Raw genomic sequence first — 15,735 nt, 5'->3', positions numbered from 1 at the left:
TTTCTCCTTGTCCAAAGCATAGAGGGTGAACAGTGGGGGGTAGAGACGGGGCAGCAGGACAGGAAGCAGCAGGCCTGAGCTGCTCACAACCCGGCTGATGAGAAATGACACATAGAGCAGCTCAGTGACATTGATCTGTGATCAGCAAAATGAATTTCCAGAGAAAGTAACAAGGTGTTCACGCTGGTTTTGGTGAGTCTGGTGAGATATCAGTTGAGTCTGGCTCCCTGTTGTCCTGAAGGCTGGAGGTCAACTCTGGAATTACACCGTCCTCTTCAGGCAAGTCTGGGAATAAAAACCTGCAGAGCATTTAAATTTTAGGATCAGCACACACACAGACATACCCAAGAACAACAGAAAGATAAGTATTTACTAGAGATTTATTATTTAATTTAATAACATACAATTTTTAATGGTTATACAACTGATGCTGATGCTGCTCACGTGACCTGCTTTAAATTGCCCCTCTGGGATAAATAAAGTTTCTTTGTTTGAATTAGATTACGATGACAGCTGTAATGCAGTTAAATACAGTAAAAGTGCCCTACCTGACTATTTGAAAGATGCGACAAAGATAAGACTTAATCTCTGTGACAGCCTGATGCAGGAGGCGACGATTGGCTCCAACGCCTACGTAGGTCATCCTGTAGACTGCCACCAAGGTCTCCAGCAGCCGACCCAGAGGGTGGAGAGAGGTGTCACATGCCTGAAGGAAGGCAACATATGGATCAAAACTTACAAAGGACTTTACACCTCTTACATAGTTTGAGTCATCTCAAAGTTATGAATACCTAAAAAAATTAATAAATGAAGTGAAGTGAGGAGTGGTGTGGGTGCTCACCTTGATGAGGTAGAGGCGAATGGTGTTATATCGTTCCATTGTGATTGATCCTGTGTGTAGCGGGATCACCTCAAGACTTTTGAGGGTTTTATTGTTACTTCGAGACAACATCTCAGGACTGGTACACAAGCAAAAGAAAAAAAAAATCTTACATACATCATGTAATTAGTTGGTTTAGTTTAATTACCGTACTTTTACTGGTTGGCAAGAAGAATCTGAGATAAGCCTGACAACTCACACTAAACATGCTAGAATACAGTACCTGTCATGAGTGTGTGGCCGGCTGCTGGTGAGGGCTACAGCAATGTTCTGCCAGGCTTTCCAGTTCTCTCCTCGGCCTGGCTCCTCGCAACCTAGCTGCCTCCAACACTCCTCAAACACAGCCTGCCACTTGTCCTCCGCGCATACACATAAACGCCCCAGCTTTCTGCCACAGGACATACATATATAATGTACATATTATTAAGTACAACAATATCATTAAACACACTCTCTGCCAGCTTACACAGTTTGGGTCTTTTCTTTGTCAGTATCAAACAGATGTGGCTTGAAGTAAGAGCCAGTCACTTTAAGGCCAGAGCCCCACTCGCCATTGAAAGAGCCCTCCAGGTAGTCACCATTCGCCATAGTCAGCACACCCTAAGAGAAAAGAAGAAACAGAAGTTTCTACTGTTAATGCCTAATATGGTGGACTATTTTCCATTGTTACTGCATCACAAAGTCTATTTCTAAGAACATTAGTGGAACTTCTTTGACCAGCTTTAGATTTACCATCTCACACTTATATAAAACACAATACAAATCACTCCTACAGCTCTAAACAAGTGGGTTTAGGTGTTCACCTTTCCATTGAGGGTCCAGTCATCAGAAAACTCTCCTTCATAAGTTGTATCATCCTCAGAGAGTAGGATTCCAGTACCCTTAGAAAAAGAAAATATCTTCTATCAGTCTCTTGGATGCTGGGACAAAAAGACTAAAGATGATATTAATATCCAAAAAAAAGTTTGTCTGTCTCATTCAGATAAGTGCTTTCACAGACAACTCTCTCTTCTATATCGTCATCTTAATACTGACTGAATTCAGAGACTTGAGTGATCATTTCTCACCATCATCTTATTGTCTTTAAAGGCTCCTTCATAGTAAAGGCCAAACTGAGTGACGACAACGCCAGTGCCTTGGCGTATGTGGTCCTGCCACATGCCCATGTACTTCTCCCCTCTGGACAGGAAACATAACAAAACTCACTGAAACATAAAGGGTGATTCTAAATGTTTACCTAATATGAATATGACTTGACCAAACTAATTTGTTATCAAGTAGAATCATATTCATAATTTTCTTAATTTAGTCACATTGCTGCTGCTACATGAAGCTGACACATACAGTACATACATTTATGTGCAACAAATTATGGCAGTAAACATACTTTACGATATCGTCAAAGACTCCGTAGCCGGTCTTCTTGTCCTGTAGCCACTGACCAATGAAAACACTGGGAGAGGAGGTGTTGAGTTTGCCGCTACGTAGCATGCCATGGCCGTGACGCATGCCGTCCTGAAACGATCCATCATAAACTTCCCCACTGGCATACCTACAGGCAGATGAAGATAAGGTCCTTTGTATCAGTTATATATCAATTATTATGTTCCACAATTTCCAGACTATAAGCCTACTTTGACACTCGTGGTTTACCCATTTCATGCAGTTTTGTTTTTATGGACCACAGAAGACAAAGAACTCAATAGATATTTACTGTTGCATAACTCCATAATTACGATCTAAATGATTTCCTTGTCACTAACCTGTATTTCCCTAGGCCGTGCATCTTGCCATCCTTCCAATGTCCTTGATATGAATCATTTATGTTCGGTGTCTTATTGGGAGCAACAAATTCACCAAAGCTGAAAAATGAAAAGAAGATTTCTATACTTTATTACACAGGTTTTAGTAAACAAGACACAGCATTTTAGCAGTTTTTTTATTTTTTATTTTCAGCACTAACCCGTCCTCCAGTCCATTCTTGAACTCCCCTGTGTATTTTCTACCATCTGGCCATTTCAACACTCCCCTAATAATCACAATCTATATCAATATTGAAGTTTTAAAAAATGTACCAAAAATTCTCATTGTTTGTGTCCAACCTGCCATGGGGCTTTCCAGTGAGCCAGTGGCCTTCATATGTTGCCTCTTTTAGACGTCCCTCTTTATAAAAGGTGTAGGAGGCTGTCCTGGAATTTGGAGGCTCTAATTTTTGAGCCAAACCTGAGCTGAGAGGCACAGTGTCCTGACCGGTTCCATTTAAAGCCTGGCCCACTGCCTGGTTGATGAATTGAAGCCACTTAGACTGGGAACATAAATACAAATGCTTTTAAGATGCAACCCAGTTCACCAGTAAGTTATATCAAAGCAAAATGTAGTTTTAGGTGTATAACTAAATTCTCATCTACCTTCTCCATAGGAGAGGAGGCCAGCAGGGTGAATGTCTCTTCTGGTGTGATCACCTTTAAGCCATGTCTACAAAAAAAAGTGTGTGATTTTATCCTTTTATTACTCAATTTCTATGGTAGACAAAGTGAGGTACAGTATAAAACTATAAATTCAAAATATAAAAAAAGTAGGTTTTTCAGTATTGAATATAATTGCAAAGACCCACATGCCAGTGCTCTCCTCTGGGACTGGCTCAACCCACAGGGTAGCCAAACGGAAGACGTGATGGGTGGAGAACTGAAGGGCAGAAAGAACAGAGAAGACAGCAAGGAAAAATATGAGTGTGTAGAAATGGGGGAAAAACATGTTACTAAACACACACAACATACTCTACATACAAAGTGTGCATGAACCTTAAACACAAACATGAAACTATATACTTTAAAACAGTGATCCCAACCCCTGGGCCACGGACCGGTATTGCTCCATGGGTCAAATGGTATCAGGCCGCAAAGAATACGTACAATGACTTAGATTATTTCCGATTCATTTATTATGTGAATCGGAACAATGTCTTATTTTGGAAAATACCAAGAATCTCTCCACTTGATGCATGTCCAGACGCTTGCCTTGGTCACATGTCTTACCTACATCCGCTACCTTAGTAAAGGGCCGCTCCGGCCGGTAAGACATAATAAATTACCGCCAAATTAAACCCCCCAAGCTAGCAAACATCTTTGGTATCTTTCAACTGCATAAAAGAGCCAGTGGAGACAGCAGAAAAGCCTACGACTAAAAAGAAAACAAAAGCTGCCTTTAACACATAATACCGGGAGTTCTACTGGAAACAGACTTATGCAGAGCGGTTTGGTGTGTGAGAACAACCTGTCGCAATACTATGCAGCGACCTCTAGAAGTTTATCAGACTCAAAATTCAAATGGCAATGCATTTGTCAATTGGTAATTCATTTTGGAATATTATTGTTCAATTTCAAAATGCATTTTACAAATGCCAAGTCAGTATTACAAGGTGTCAATTCAATACCCACTTTAATTAAAAGTTTAATTAAAAGTCTAAATAAAAACGTAATCATTTACACTTCATTTTCTGATTGTGTAGAAGTGTCTTCTTTTGATAAACTTCCACAGTGACTGGCGCTAACAAGGCAATGAAGCCTTCAAGCTTCTTTGCCACTTGGAGACTAAGCATTCTACATTTTACACAATGTTACAGGGTCGCTGCCAATAGGTTTTTATTAGTTTTTAAGCTGGTTGTATAATCTTACATTATTGTATATTTCTGACACAAATTAAAATATTGTGTGACATTAATCGGTCTGTGGCGCAATAATGGTTGGGGACCTCTGCTTTAAAAGACATGACTCCAATAATTCTACAAACAATACCACACATTAATAAAGGTTCTGGTGTAATTATTTTGGCAATTTCTTTGACTCCAACTGAAAACTATGGTTTTAACCATAGCTATAAGCCATAACTATGGTCTATGGTAAATTCTAGGTTATAGTTCCTGCAGTTGAAGAGCCCTTGAGTAAGAGTAAAATTGGTACTTTATTTTTTTTATACATTCATCTTTATATTAATAATGTTAATACTTTGACAGACGCATATTGGTATATTGTAATTGTGTAATTCTTTAATATAGTTTAGCTCCATAATGTAAAGTTTTTATGTTAAACCTTACAGTTGTATAATTAAAAAAGGTTGAGATTTTGAGATTTTAAGAAATCTTCTTTAAATTTAACAGGATTGCTATAAGTTTTAGTCAGCAATTCCAGCCTGAGAGCACTGCTACAATAAATAGGTTCAATTTCATCAACCTAATTCTAACCCTGCAGAAACATGCAAGACCATTGCATGTTGCTTACGATTAACCTAAAGGACACCAGAATTAGTCGTGCAAGACAACACGCTTGTCAATTGTTTGTCACAACATGCTTTCTTCGTACCACTCTGCTTCCTATTTACAGTAGGTTCACATAACAGGATGCTGAGAACAAGCCTATGCTTGCAACTACTGAGTTACTGATTAAATATATTATTTATATTATATTATTTTTATTATATTAGCAGCAGCTGCAGTCACAATACACAGGCCTAAATTTCACCAACAGAGCAGAACATTTTTCAAGAGAACAGACCATACTGACATTCCTGTCTTTTTGAACACTGACAAAACAATAGTGGGTCAAGGGTCAAGCTACACATGAAGTAAAGGAACAGAAAGGTGCATGACAACTATGGACAGAAATATAAGAGAAATTGAGGCAATAATGGAAATAAACGGAAAAGAGAAAAAGAAACTGCTTTGAAGAAGTGAACCAGAAACTGTTGGCTTTATAGTATTCAAATGTAGAGTTGTTTTTATACTGTACATTATCCAACACTTAATCAAAGGACTACTATAAAGAAGATAGCAAACATTTGTTTTTTTATTTTAAATTGCCAGTGCTAGTTTGATAATAAAAGGAATTTATCAGGGACTGAGCCTTGGTTATAGTCAGCTCATGCTCCAAAGCAGTCGCTCAAAGAGGGCGAACAGAGAGTGAATGGCTAAGTATCACTGAATAGAATGTGTGTTAATGTCAAACAAAGCAAGAGACAAACTACCACACATTATTATTAAATGTAATTTATGACACTGAGCCTTTCACGTTTGCACACAATGAGGAAGAAGAGGAGTGAGACGGGGAAATAGTCAGGGTCACTGTGTAGATATCCACTGCTCGCTGCATACTTACAAGATTCTTACAAGGTGCCACGCCCTGACAGCACGGAGGCAAGCACACACAAATGCTTGAAACACACCAGGTTTTGCTGTCTGACACATGCCCGGCTTTAAACTAAATTGTAAGAGCTATAGAACTAGCTGAATGTAGGGTATGTGTATACAGCTGACCTGTGCATGGACCAGTGCGTCATTGAACAGGATGAACCAGTTGACAGAGAACCTCCCAGCATTCTGCAGGGTGAGCGCTTTGTTGCTGCTCTCGCAGATCAGACGGCGGTGTGGCTTCCTCAGGGAGTCCTGACAACACAGTGACGTTTGGACATAAAGGATGTGTCACCTTGACATAACTAAAAGGCATTTACTCTACATGGATCAATAAAAAAGTTAACACTCTTATTACTGAGTTTACCGTCATTTTGCCAGGGAAGCTTTTCCAGAAGTGCAGCGTGTACTCGGCTTCTTTCCTTTTTCTTTTCAGCTGAAGATCTAAAGCTTCAAACTTGGAGCAGCTGTCTTGCAGTTTCTGGTAATCACTAGAGCTCTGGAAACACAAGACCAGTGAAACACACTGTTCAGAAAACAAATTCTAATATTTCGGCCAATAAAATTTAAATAGTGATTGTGATTTAGCTGTCTTGTCTCTGAAGTTTTCACATAACCTACATCTTAATAAAAAGCTTGAGTGGATATTTTTTCTATTTTGTATCTTCCATCAAATTGTTTCTCTTACCACTTCAAAGCAGGTGCCCAGTTTCAGCAGCAGCCTGTTGTACTTATTAAGATGGCTGATTGGGAAGTAGAACAGTGCTACCAGGAGGTTGGTCATGGAGGGGTTCTCGTCATTGCATTCTGTAAGCCTTTGCAGCAACTCAAGACTCTTTCCAAAGGAATCTCTTTAAAAAATATTTACAAATAAATATTAACAATTATTTCTGAATATAAAAGTTTTTTTTATAAAGAATGATGATACAATCATGTTTTGTGTTTGTGTGTGTGTAAACTCACAGTGAGGGCTTGGTGAGGGCCTGGAAACCTCCCATCACCTGGAAGTTGCCCAAAGAATTGCTGTACCTTCCAAAAATTAAATGCATAGTGCTGTTATAAACCAAACCACAGAATCACTTTGCTACGCTAATAATAATAATCATCATATATATGAACCATGTGTGCTTATAGTGGTGGAAACATACTCCTGATAGGAGTCAAGGAAGATTCCAGCATGCTCCAGGACAACCAGACCTTTAACATCACGGACACGTCGCAGATTGACAGTAAGACTGGTGGCATGCTGCCCTGTCAGGTGACACAAGTGGCTGAATCTGCTCGCCAATGTCTGCAGGAGCCCAAGGGTCACCTGGCCGAGGGCCAAGCTCAATGAGTCTAAATAAGGAAAGCCAAAATGATTTATACGTCTTCACTTACACAGTTTGATCCCCTTTGCTCCTGACATTGTTTTCTCAGTCTTACCGAGTTCCAGCAGGGGGCGAATTATCTGTGTCTTAATATCACACAACTTGCAGTAGAACTTCCTCTCAGCTGCTGCCAGCTCATGAAGACTGGCGATGAATCCCATCACATTCTTGTCTGAGAGAGCCATACACCGCTGGCCACCTGCACACACACTGCTCACATAGCCCAGCTGACACAGGACAACAACAACATAAGTTGTGTGACTTTCAAGAAGTAAAAGCCCAGATCTTGCATGTCTGAGTGTCCCCACCCAGTTGTTTTGGCCTTACATTCATGCAGAAGGGTAATAGTACAGGCTGGGGTGTGTAGCCCACTCCCCATTCCTCTTTTTCCTCGCTTTCTTCCTGTTGAACCAGCTCCCTGATGTATTTATCCCCATCTTTCACCTGCTGCCCACTGTAATAGATGATGGGCTGGATGCAGTCTCCATCTGCAAGCAGGAGGGTGTGTCTCTCTCCAGCGCTCACGTCCCACACCCGGATGCCCTCTGACAGCTGGAAGAAAGGACAACTGATAAAATACTTCATCTCAAGAACTTGTATATGTGTGAGTGTGGTTATATAAAGGCGGTGTCAACACCTTGGCAAGGCGGGGAATGGTGCTGGGTGACTCCATGTGTCCAAGCTGACCAGACAAGTTACTGCCCCATGAAAACACCTGGAGTACAAAAACACACAGTTACAGACATAGTAGCTCTAGCCAGGTGGATAAAATCTATAACTTTGGCAAATGAACAGAAAAGTCCCATCCTTCTAAGGGTAAGTGTATTGCGTGAATATTTGTTACAGAGGTTTATCGCTGTTGTTTCTACAGTATACTTCTCCACTTTTATCATTTTATCATTACTGTTTTCTGTTAGCGACCACAAGCGCCTTTTTTCATTAAACTTCTGGTCTACATAGTTATCTGGTCAACGTCTATCTAATCATAGTTGTAGGCACGTACCCACAGTTCACCACCAGCTGCTTCAAGTTTCAAACTCACTCAGTGACTCACCTGCTGAAGCACCCACTCTGATCATTGACTCCAGTGCTCATGGTTTTAAATGGGGCCAGAGTGCAAAATCCAATCTTACATGAAGCTCATGCCCAAGTATAAGTGTGAATACATACAGTAACAGATGCCATAATGTTAGCTTCAGGGTGTGCTGTGAGAAACCTTGATGCCATTTTGACCAAGATCATATTTGCACTCTATATTAAAGAAATTGCTAGAAGAGTTTCTTTCCATTTTAAGAGTATTGCTAAAATTAGGAGCGTCCTTTCTCCGAGTGACACTGAACACTCTACTGTATTGTTTGTTCCAAAAACTCTAAGTCTCCAGTTACAGTAGATCAAAATGTTACAGCCAGAGTCTGACTAGACTTAAGGAGATTAGCTTCTTTACAATGGCTCCCTGACTCAGACCCTTGTGCTTCACAGAGTTCCTGAGCGTAGAATGGGAGGCAAGAGCCTTTAGCTACCAAGCTCCTCTCCTGTGGAACCAGCTGCCTGCTCAGGTCCAAGAAGCTGGTACCCTCTCCACTCTTAGGACTAGGCTTTAAATATTACTTTTGTTAAAGCTTCTAGATTATTACAGATGGTTTAGAGCAGTGGTTCTCAACTGGTCTTGCTTCGAGACCCACCATCACCCCTTAATATTAGGCCGTGCCTCAAATCGAGGAACACAGGAAGGCTGACATAATCAGAAGATTTCAGATCTCAGTTGGCGTTTTCCCATAAAATACGTTATTGTAGGTTAGAATACTCACTGAATCTGTGACAATGCATTTTGGAAAAATTCAGATTTTTAAAGGGAGTCAGACTTGCATATTGCCATGGTCAATTAGACAGGGGGGGGGGGGGTAAAACGCAGGGAAACGCACCCCTGAGGACGCAGGAGGACATCATGAGGAGAGAAGCCAAATGGAGCAGAGCAGTAACACAGCAGTGAGGACACATTAAACACCGGCGTGTGCAAATTACACACTCACCTGAGACTGAGCAGTTAGTGCGAGGGAATGATGAGCACCTGCTGCCACCCGAACCACCTCCTTGTTGTTCAGACACTTGATGCACAGAGGTTGTGATCTGCAAATAGATAGCATCATAAAGTTTTCGAAACAATAAACTTCTATTTCACAGCTGGTATACAATATGTTTTAGAATAACATTTAATAAATAACTACATCTTAATTATACACTGTATATAGCATGGGTTACCTGGCCTGGCTGTCTCCATGGCCCAGCTGTCCATGCTCACCATAGCCCCAGCTCCACACCTCCGTCTGCAGGGTTGGGAGCACTTCCTGGGTCTCTGGGACCCCCCCTTCTAGTGGAGTGAGAGCGAAAGAGGGCATTCTAACACGCCCCACTTTCTTCAGCAGCCGGGGAGATACTATTGAAGAAAAAAAATCCTGAATTCCTTTTTAGAAAGCCCCTGAACAAGAAATAAGCTAATAAAAAGGTAGAGTACTGCAAGATACCACATTTTTGTAAATTGTTACAAAAGAAAGTACAAATATATAATTAAATTATATAATTTAATATAAGTTAATAAAGTAAATGTCTAAATCTAAAGTATCTCAAAGTTCAACACACCACATCAATAAATGCTATCACAATCAACAATGCCTGTACAAATAAGCAAAGTTCAGAACACAGGTCAAATATATGCGGTCAAACAGCAGACAAATGATGATGAAAAGCCTGCAGGTAGCAGAAAGAGCAGCCACTGACAATAAGAGTGAAAAAGTTAGAACAGGAGATCTATGTCATGTTACAGATGGTACAACAAATCTAACTGATGGATTAATTATAACTGCTTTACTTTGAGTTTATGATTTTCAGGGTTGTCTACAGGAAAAAAGAACAGCCTGTTCTGTTCCAATACTGGAAAATAATTGAATGATGGAAACTAATTGCGCACACAAGTCCATGGCCTCCAGCAGAGCCTTCTGGTCTCCCAAAGAAAACAGACACAGTCCAGTGACACTGAACAAGCAATACTGTGCAGCCATTGTGTGAAAACTGATGTTGATTACAGCTACAGCTGGAGTAATTCACGTTGTTGGAGAAATTTTAGAACCGGTTTTAAATACCTGAACTTCATTATCCAATGTGACACTGTACTAGATTTAAGGATTTGGGTTTTCACAATTCCCCTCCTGATTTCTTTTGATTGTGTAGTCCTTAAACCTTTCATTTTTATAATATACAAGACGTCAGATCAGAACAACATGATGAAATTAAACTCAAGTTTCCTAGGGTGCCCATAAAAGAATGAGAGGTATGATGATGAGTGTCTCTCCTAATAATACCTATTGTAAAAACTCTTACATGGGTCTATTAAAGCCTTCCGAGTCCAACAATATAATAATCACTGAAAAGGACTGTCAGTAGATAGAAGGTGTCAGATTTAAAGACAGCACTTTCACCTGCCACCTCTGACTGCTTCACTGGAGACAATTTATTATTATCAAAAGGAATACTTACAATAAATACCAAGGCGAAACATCAAGAGACCGAAATTATACAAAGCTACAACAAGAAGCATGTGCAGTGATTGAAGCCTAAGCAAACACAGGCAGCTGTGGACCTGAACATGCGTAAGGCGTACTTACGCAGCAGGGTATAGGAGGAGGATAAGAGGTGAACAGCGTATCTACCCTGTGAGAGGAGTCCAGGCAGTGAGCGGCGGCGCCGCACACCTTCCCCCTCCTCCTCACGGATGTCGCCTGTGCTGGAGCTTTTCTTCCCGTGCATGGAGTCCTCCTGGCGGACGTGCTCAGTGGCATTATCGCCCACTCCAGGAGCAGTTCCTAGAAGTCCTACCGCTCCCCCCGACTTTAATCCTCCTGACGGCAGGTAAAGGTTCATCATCTTTTTGAGTGATAGGGCCTCATAGGTGGAGGCAACACGCTCACCCACTGCTGAGGCACAGGAGGCCACCAAGTTGTTAAGTGTGGAGCTGGAGGTGGAGGGGAGGTTTTCTGATGAGGGCTGGAAAAGAAGCACAGCAGGGTAAATGTCAAAATGATGCCTGGCTTTTATCAATTTTAAAGTATATCCCAGAGATGTTTGACATGGAGATTTTATCATATTACAGGGTTATAACAAAATATAAATAAAATAATCTCACCAGTATCTTGTGAAGCCCATCAACAGTTATATTTGCTTCTTCTTGTGTGTTGTCAGACAGTTTCTTGAGGTAATCTTTAACAGCCTGTTCATCTGGATACAGAGAACTTTTAACAACAGTACCATCTTTAGACTCAGCTGAGGTGTTCGATGCCAGAGGGACGCTAGTTAAAGCTGATTCCCCTTTATCCGTGTCTTGCATGAGTGTGGGGTCCTCACTTTTAGGAAGTGCAGGGAAATCAGATTTTAACTTGGAGGTATGTGAGGGAAGGACCGGCTCTGATGGAGATGCTTTGAGTCCTGCATTGGGAGTAGGTGCCTCCAGTCTGCCCTCATCCTCCGTTGGTTCTACACCCAATGGGCAATAGTGACTGTCAGAGATGATGACGTGGTCCTCTTTGTCTGTCATAGTGTACAGCAGCTGATTACACTGCCTGCATTTGTCCACAGGAGGCCTGTGGACATCCTGTGGACCTAGGCAACGCACCAGAGCCAGGCTGTGAGAAGCCCCACAAGTGACTTGGAGAACGTACCTCCCTGCCAGGTGCTCAACCCTTTGTGGCTTCCATACTGGAAAGACAGGTGAGTTAACACCCAGCTGGCACCCGCTGCCCCATGTCCACACCTCCCGCTGGACAGACAGCGCCAGGGTGTGTTTATCCCCACAGGCCAGCTCCAGCACAGGCACTGTCTTCAATGGGCCGCTCTCAGAGTCCATCACAGCCACTGGAGTTGGGTTTGGGACAGTGCTGAGGCCAGACAGCCCACACTGTCCCATACCATTATCCCCCCACATATGGATACCACCATCTTCAGTCACTACTCCATTGTGGAAACTCCCAGCTGCCACAGCGATTACCCTCTGACCGCTGAGCGTGCTCTCCAGGATTGGTGGAGCAGGCTCTGGTACCTGACTCTGCTTCCACGGCAGGTCTCCAAAGCTGTACACCAGTCCACCTGAAATGGAAGAAACAAAAAAGATTAAAAGAATAGGTTCATTATTGTAATGTTTGTTTATTAGTCTTGATGACATGGAGAGGGTATTGTTTATCCAAACTATTAAATAGGTCTACTGTCATTCTTCCATTAATTATTGGTATAGAATCAAAACATAAATGTAAATGTTTTCCCAACAAGTTCAAAGCATTTTATTAATATTCAAACAAACATTAAAGTCTTACCATCAAGCAGCAGGACTCCATGCCGTGAGCCCAGGGCAACCTGAAGAACTGGACGAGGAAGGAGCAGCTTCTCTGGGGTCAAACTGCAGGAGTAACCCTTCCAGGTGTGGAGCAGGCCTCGCTCTTTACCACTATCATTCCCAGAGCTGCTAGATTGTTTATTTGGAAACATGAACACACACTGATTTAGGAGTCATCATACCACAGGCAAAACTTTAAAACTAGTATACTATAACTTTTAGCAAAGGACATAAACATTGTGAAGCGTGAAATACCTTATTTTAATATTACACTCAATTCTAATAAAATGTACCTGTCTGTTCATTAAAGACCATCCAGAAATGTGTTACTACCCTTTCTGAAAATACTGCTATGGTATATGGACTATGTCACAGCTTCTTTTATGACATCACTCGGTGGAGAAATCCTGAATCGGCAGAGACCGGACTGAAAATTTGTAATGAAAGAAGAGGGTGTAATTCATTGTGTCTGTCCACATACACTCCAGAGGTAGAAAAAATATTATAAAGTAATTTTTGCACAACCTAGGACCTGAAAGTGAAACACCCTGAATCTAAAAAGAAGATGCTGATGTGCCTTTTAGATCTTTTAACAAGCTAATTTGATTTTCTGTAGAAACTCTGTGGGACCCAGTTCATTAGAGGCGTAGGTGGAGGACAAAGCAGAAGGAAGACTTCAGCATTCAGCCAGAGTTGTGTTTTATGCTCCTTTCAGTTTGGAGAAGCAGCAACAGATTTTGCGGGTGAAAGTAGAAGTGAGCACAGTTCTATCCGTAGGCGATGTCACATGGTGATCACATACAGCCGACCAAGAAAGAAACAGCTGAGTATAATCCTCTTAAGCAGAACTTTAGAGACCTACCTCTCCCTCTGGGGTTCCATCAGTGGGGGTTATTTTTCCATCAGAATATCAGGCCGAGGACTGGGGGTGCTGCTCTCACGTACAACACAAATCAAACACGTTTCATTAGCTGACAATCAATAGGCAGCTCTTATCTGTGCAAACAAAGCAAGCTCTGCGGAGTTATAGTGCAAAAGTCCGCATTCGAGCTGCAGATATAAATCAGGCAGGGAAATGTCGAAATGAAATCATTTATTGGTTTCATTTTCGAATGCAATATTCCACATTAAACTCATCTACCTATGGTAGACAAATTTTATTTCAAATCAGCTTAGAATGTGACATCTGCTACTCTATGCGGTTCCATATGACTCTGGCGGTACTGTAGATGTTTTCCTACTAGCTAATGTAGCTAATAGCTAGCAACTGCAGCTAACAGGTCAAATGCATTTCGTAACAGGTAAAAGGTTCCACCTTCTTACCAGCTGCCTTTTCTCCCTTCTTAACTCTAGTCAAGCTTATACGCAGATAACACAAGCGTTATTTAATTCGTTAAATGTGGCTGCTCATCTTTACTGTTGACAGTGCCTCGCCGCTAACAATATGGTCAAAGATGGTCTGACAGGCAGGAGGACTCACTCAGCGAGGATGACTGGAGACAAAACGGAGGCGTGTCTTAAAGTGGTAGCACCCAATTCGAAATATTGACTTAGCGATTTAAAAGAATGAAGTAGAATTACTAAGTTTTTACTAGAGAAACACAGGACCCAAGCTGAGACAAAGATTAACGGCAAGATGCGGCTGTGCTTGGTTATATTTACAGACTTAATAAGCATCCACTTCACTTGACCACTGTCTGTTCCTGTCTAAGACCAGTTTAACCAGTAAGATGCTGTTTTCACATTGCCAAAAGTTGATTAGGCCAGAAGCTTATTTCTGCGACATTTTGACCAGTATGTTTTGCTTGGTTATACTGTACTTACCATCCACTTTACACCTGTCTGTGGCCAGTTTACCCAATAAAATTTTGTTTTCATGTAGCCTTAAACTAATTGATTGCAAATAGGCGCTTTCAGTTAACAGTTATAGGCATTACAGTTTTTATTGGTCGCTTTGACGCAGCCGCCCAACGAAACAACACATTTTCATAACAGTTGACACACAGGTCTGAACAGCTGCTCCAATGTCATAAAGATACGTTTGGATTGAAAAAGGCTCAATCTATGTCAAAACACTTGAAATATGCAGCAAAAGCTGGTGATGGCCCAGTGCAGCTTTTCTGAAGCACTCAAGCTTGTATCCAAAAAGGGTTCATTACTCGAAGCTTTTAAACACAGTATCTTTAGTGACATCTGGTGGCCAAGAAAATGAATTCCAGCTTGACGTTACTGTAATGAACCGTTTCATTATGCCTTCTTATTACAGTTTTTGCATGTCTATGATTTCATTCAAACAGCCTGAACTTCATTGTTTTAGCTTTTTGACCAAACAGAAACCTTTTATTCCTAGCTATTCCTTCTTCTTTGTGGGTCAGGCCACAGCGATCTCACAAACTGAGGCCTGTTTGTGAGATAGTCCATAATCCACTCCATCAGATGGAGTGGATCCTCCAGTTTGTGTTTAAGAAGCACCAGCTGAATGGTGTTGAAGGCATTGAAGAAGTCAAAGAACATGATCCTCACAGTGCTGCCGGGCTTCTCCAGGTGAGAAAGAGCTGGATGTAGGAGGAAGATGACGGCGTCGTCTACTCCTATGCCGTGTCGGTAGGCGAACTGCAGCGGGTCCAGGTAGGTTCCCACCGCAGAGCGGAGGTGACCCAGGACCAGTCTCTCCAGTGTCTTCATCAGATATGATGTCAGGGCCACTGGTCTGAAGCTGCTGAGGTCTGTGGCATGCGGTGCCTTGGTACTGGTACCAGGCAGGAGGTCTTCCAGAGCCACGGTACCACCCTCAGCTTTAGGCTCAGGTTTAAGGCGTGCTCCATAACTCCACTGTGGGTGCTTGGTCAAACTATTGAAGTGTGAGTTCAGGTCGTTGACCCAGCTCAGGTCCCCCTCAGCCTGTGGGTGTGGAGCTTTGAAGCCA

General features: G+C 41.8%; 1 protein-coding gene across 7 annotated transcripts in view; it reads right to left on the bottom strand.

Annotated features, from left to right (window-relative positions):
• The window catches only part of als2b (alsin Rho guanine nucleotide exchange factor ALS2 b), a 17,562-nt gene extending 3,270 nt beyond the window's left edge, over positions 1–14,292 (bottom strand). The window contains exons 1-30 of one of the 7 annotated variants that reach the window (XM_029142789.3): positions 14,133–14,292; positions 13,672–13,740; positions 12,790–12,938; positions 11,610–12,565; positions 11,092–11,470; positions 9,692–9,866; positions 9,463–9,559; positions 8,070–8,147; positions 7,760–7,984; positions 7,488–7,659; positions 7,211–7,400; positions 7,026–7,091; positions 6,751–6,913; positions 6,430–6,561; positions 6,189–6,317; positions 6,031–6,054; positions 3,495–3,565; positions 3,289–3,355; positions 2,983–3,185; positions 2,844–2,909; positions 2,644–2,742; positions 2,268–2,432; positions 1,948–2,059; positions 1,684–1,761; positions 1,347–1,480; positions 1,104–1,268; positions 842–959; positions 549–706; positions 183–299; positions 1–94 (exon numbers count right to left, since the gene is read on the bottom strand). In XM_029142789.3, the coding sequence (XP_028998622.1) occupies positions 1–94; positions 183–299; positions 549–706; positions 842–959; positions 1,104–1,268; positions 1,347–1,480; positions 1,684–1,761; positions 1,948–2,059; positions 2,268–2,432; positions 2,644–2,742; positions 2,844–2,909; positions 2,983–3,185; positions 3,289–3,355; positions 3,495–3,565; positions 6,031–6,054; positions 6,189–6,317; positions 6,430–6,561; positions 6,751–6,913; positions 7,026–7,091; positions 7,211–7,400; positions 7,488–7,659; positions 7,760–7,984; positions 8,070–8,147; positions 9,463–9,559; positions 9,692–9,866; positions 11,092–11,470; positions 11,610–12,565; positions 12,790–12,938; positions 13,672–13,691 (4,602 nt within the window). In that variant the 5' untranslated portion in view covers positions 13,692–13,740; positions 14,133–14,292. Of the gene's footprint in view, positions 95–182; positions 300–548; positions 707–841; positions 960–1,103; positions 1,269–1,346; positions 1,481–1,683; positions 1,762–1,947; positions 2,060–2,267; positions 2,433–2,643; positions 2,743–2,843; positions 2,910–2,982; positions 3,186–3,288; positions 3,356–3,494; positions 3,566–6,030; positions 6,055–6,188; positions 6,318–6,429; positions 6,562–6,750; positions 6,914–7,025; positions 7,092–7,210; positions 7,401–7,487; positions 7,660–7,759; positions 7,985–8,069; positions 8,148–9,462; positions 9,560–9,691; positions 9,867–11,091; positions 11,471–11,609; positions 12,566–12,789; positions 12,939–13,671; positions 13,741–14,132 lie in introns of those variants that run through there. The other 6 variants (XM_029142796.3, XM_029142791.3, XM_029142793.3 and 3 more) reach the window with 6 other exon arrangements.
• Positions 14,293–15,735: the final 1,443 nt, after the last annotated feature.

Source organism: Betta splendens, chromosome 2 (assembly GCF_900634795.4).
Source record: "Betta splendens chromosome 2, fBetSpl5.4, whole genome shotgun sequence".
Taxonomy (NCBI): Eukaryota; Metazoa; Chordata; class Actinopteri; order Anabantiformes; family Osphronemidae; genus Betta; species Betta splendens.
Note: the sequence above shows the minus strand (reverse complement) of the source record. Positions and strands in the feature narration are given on the sequence as shown.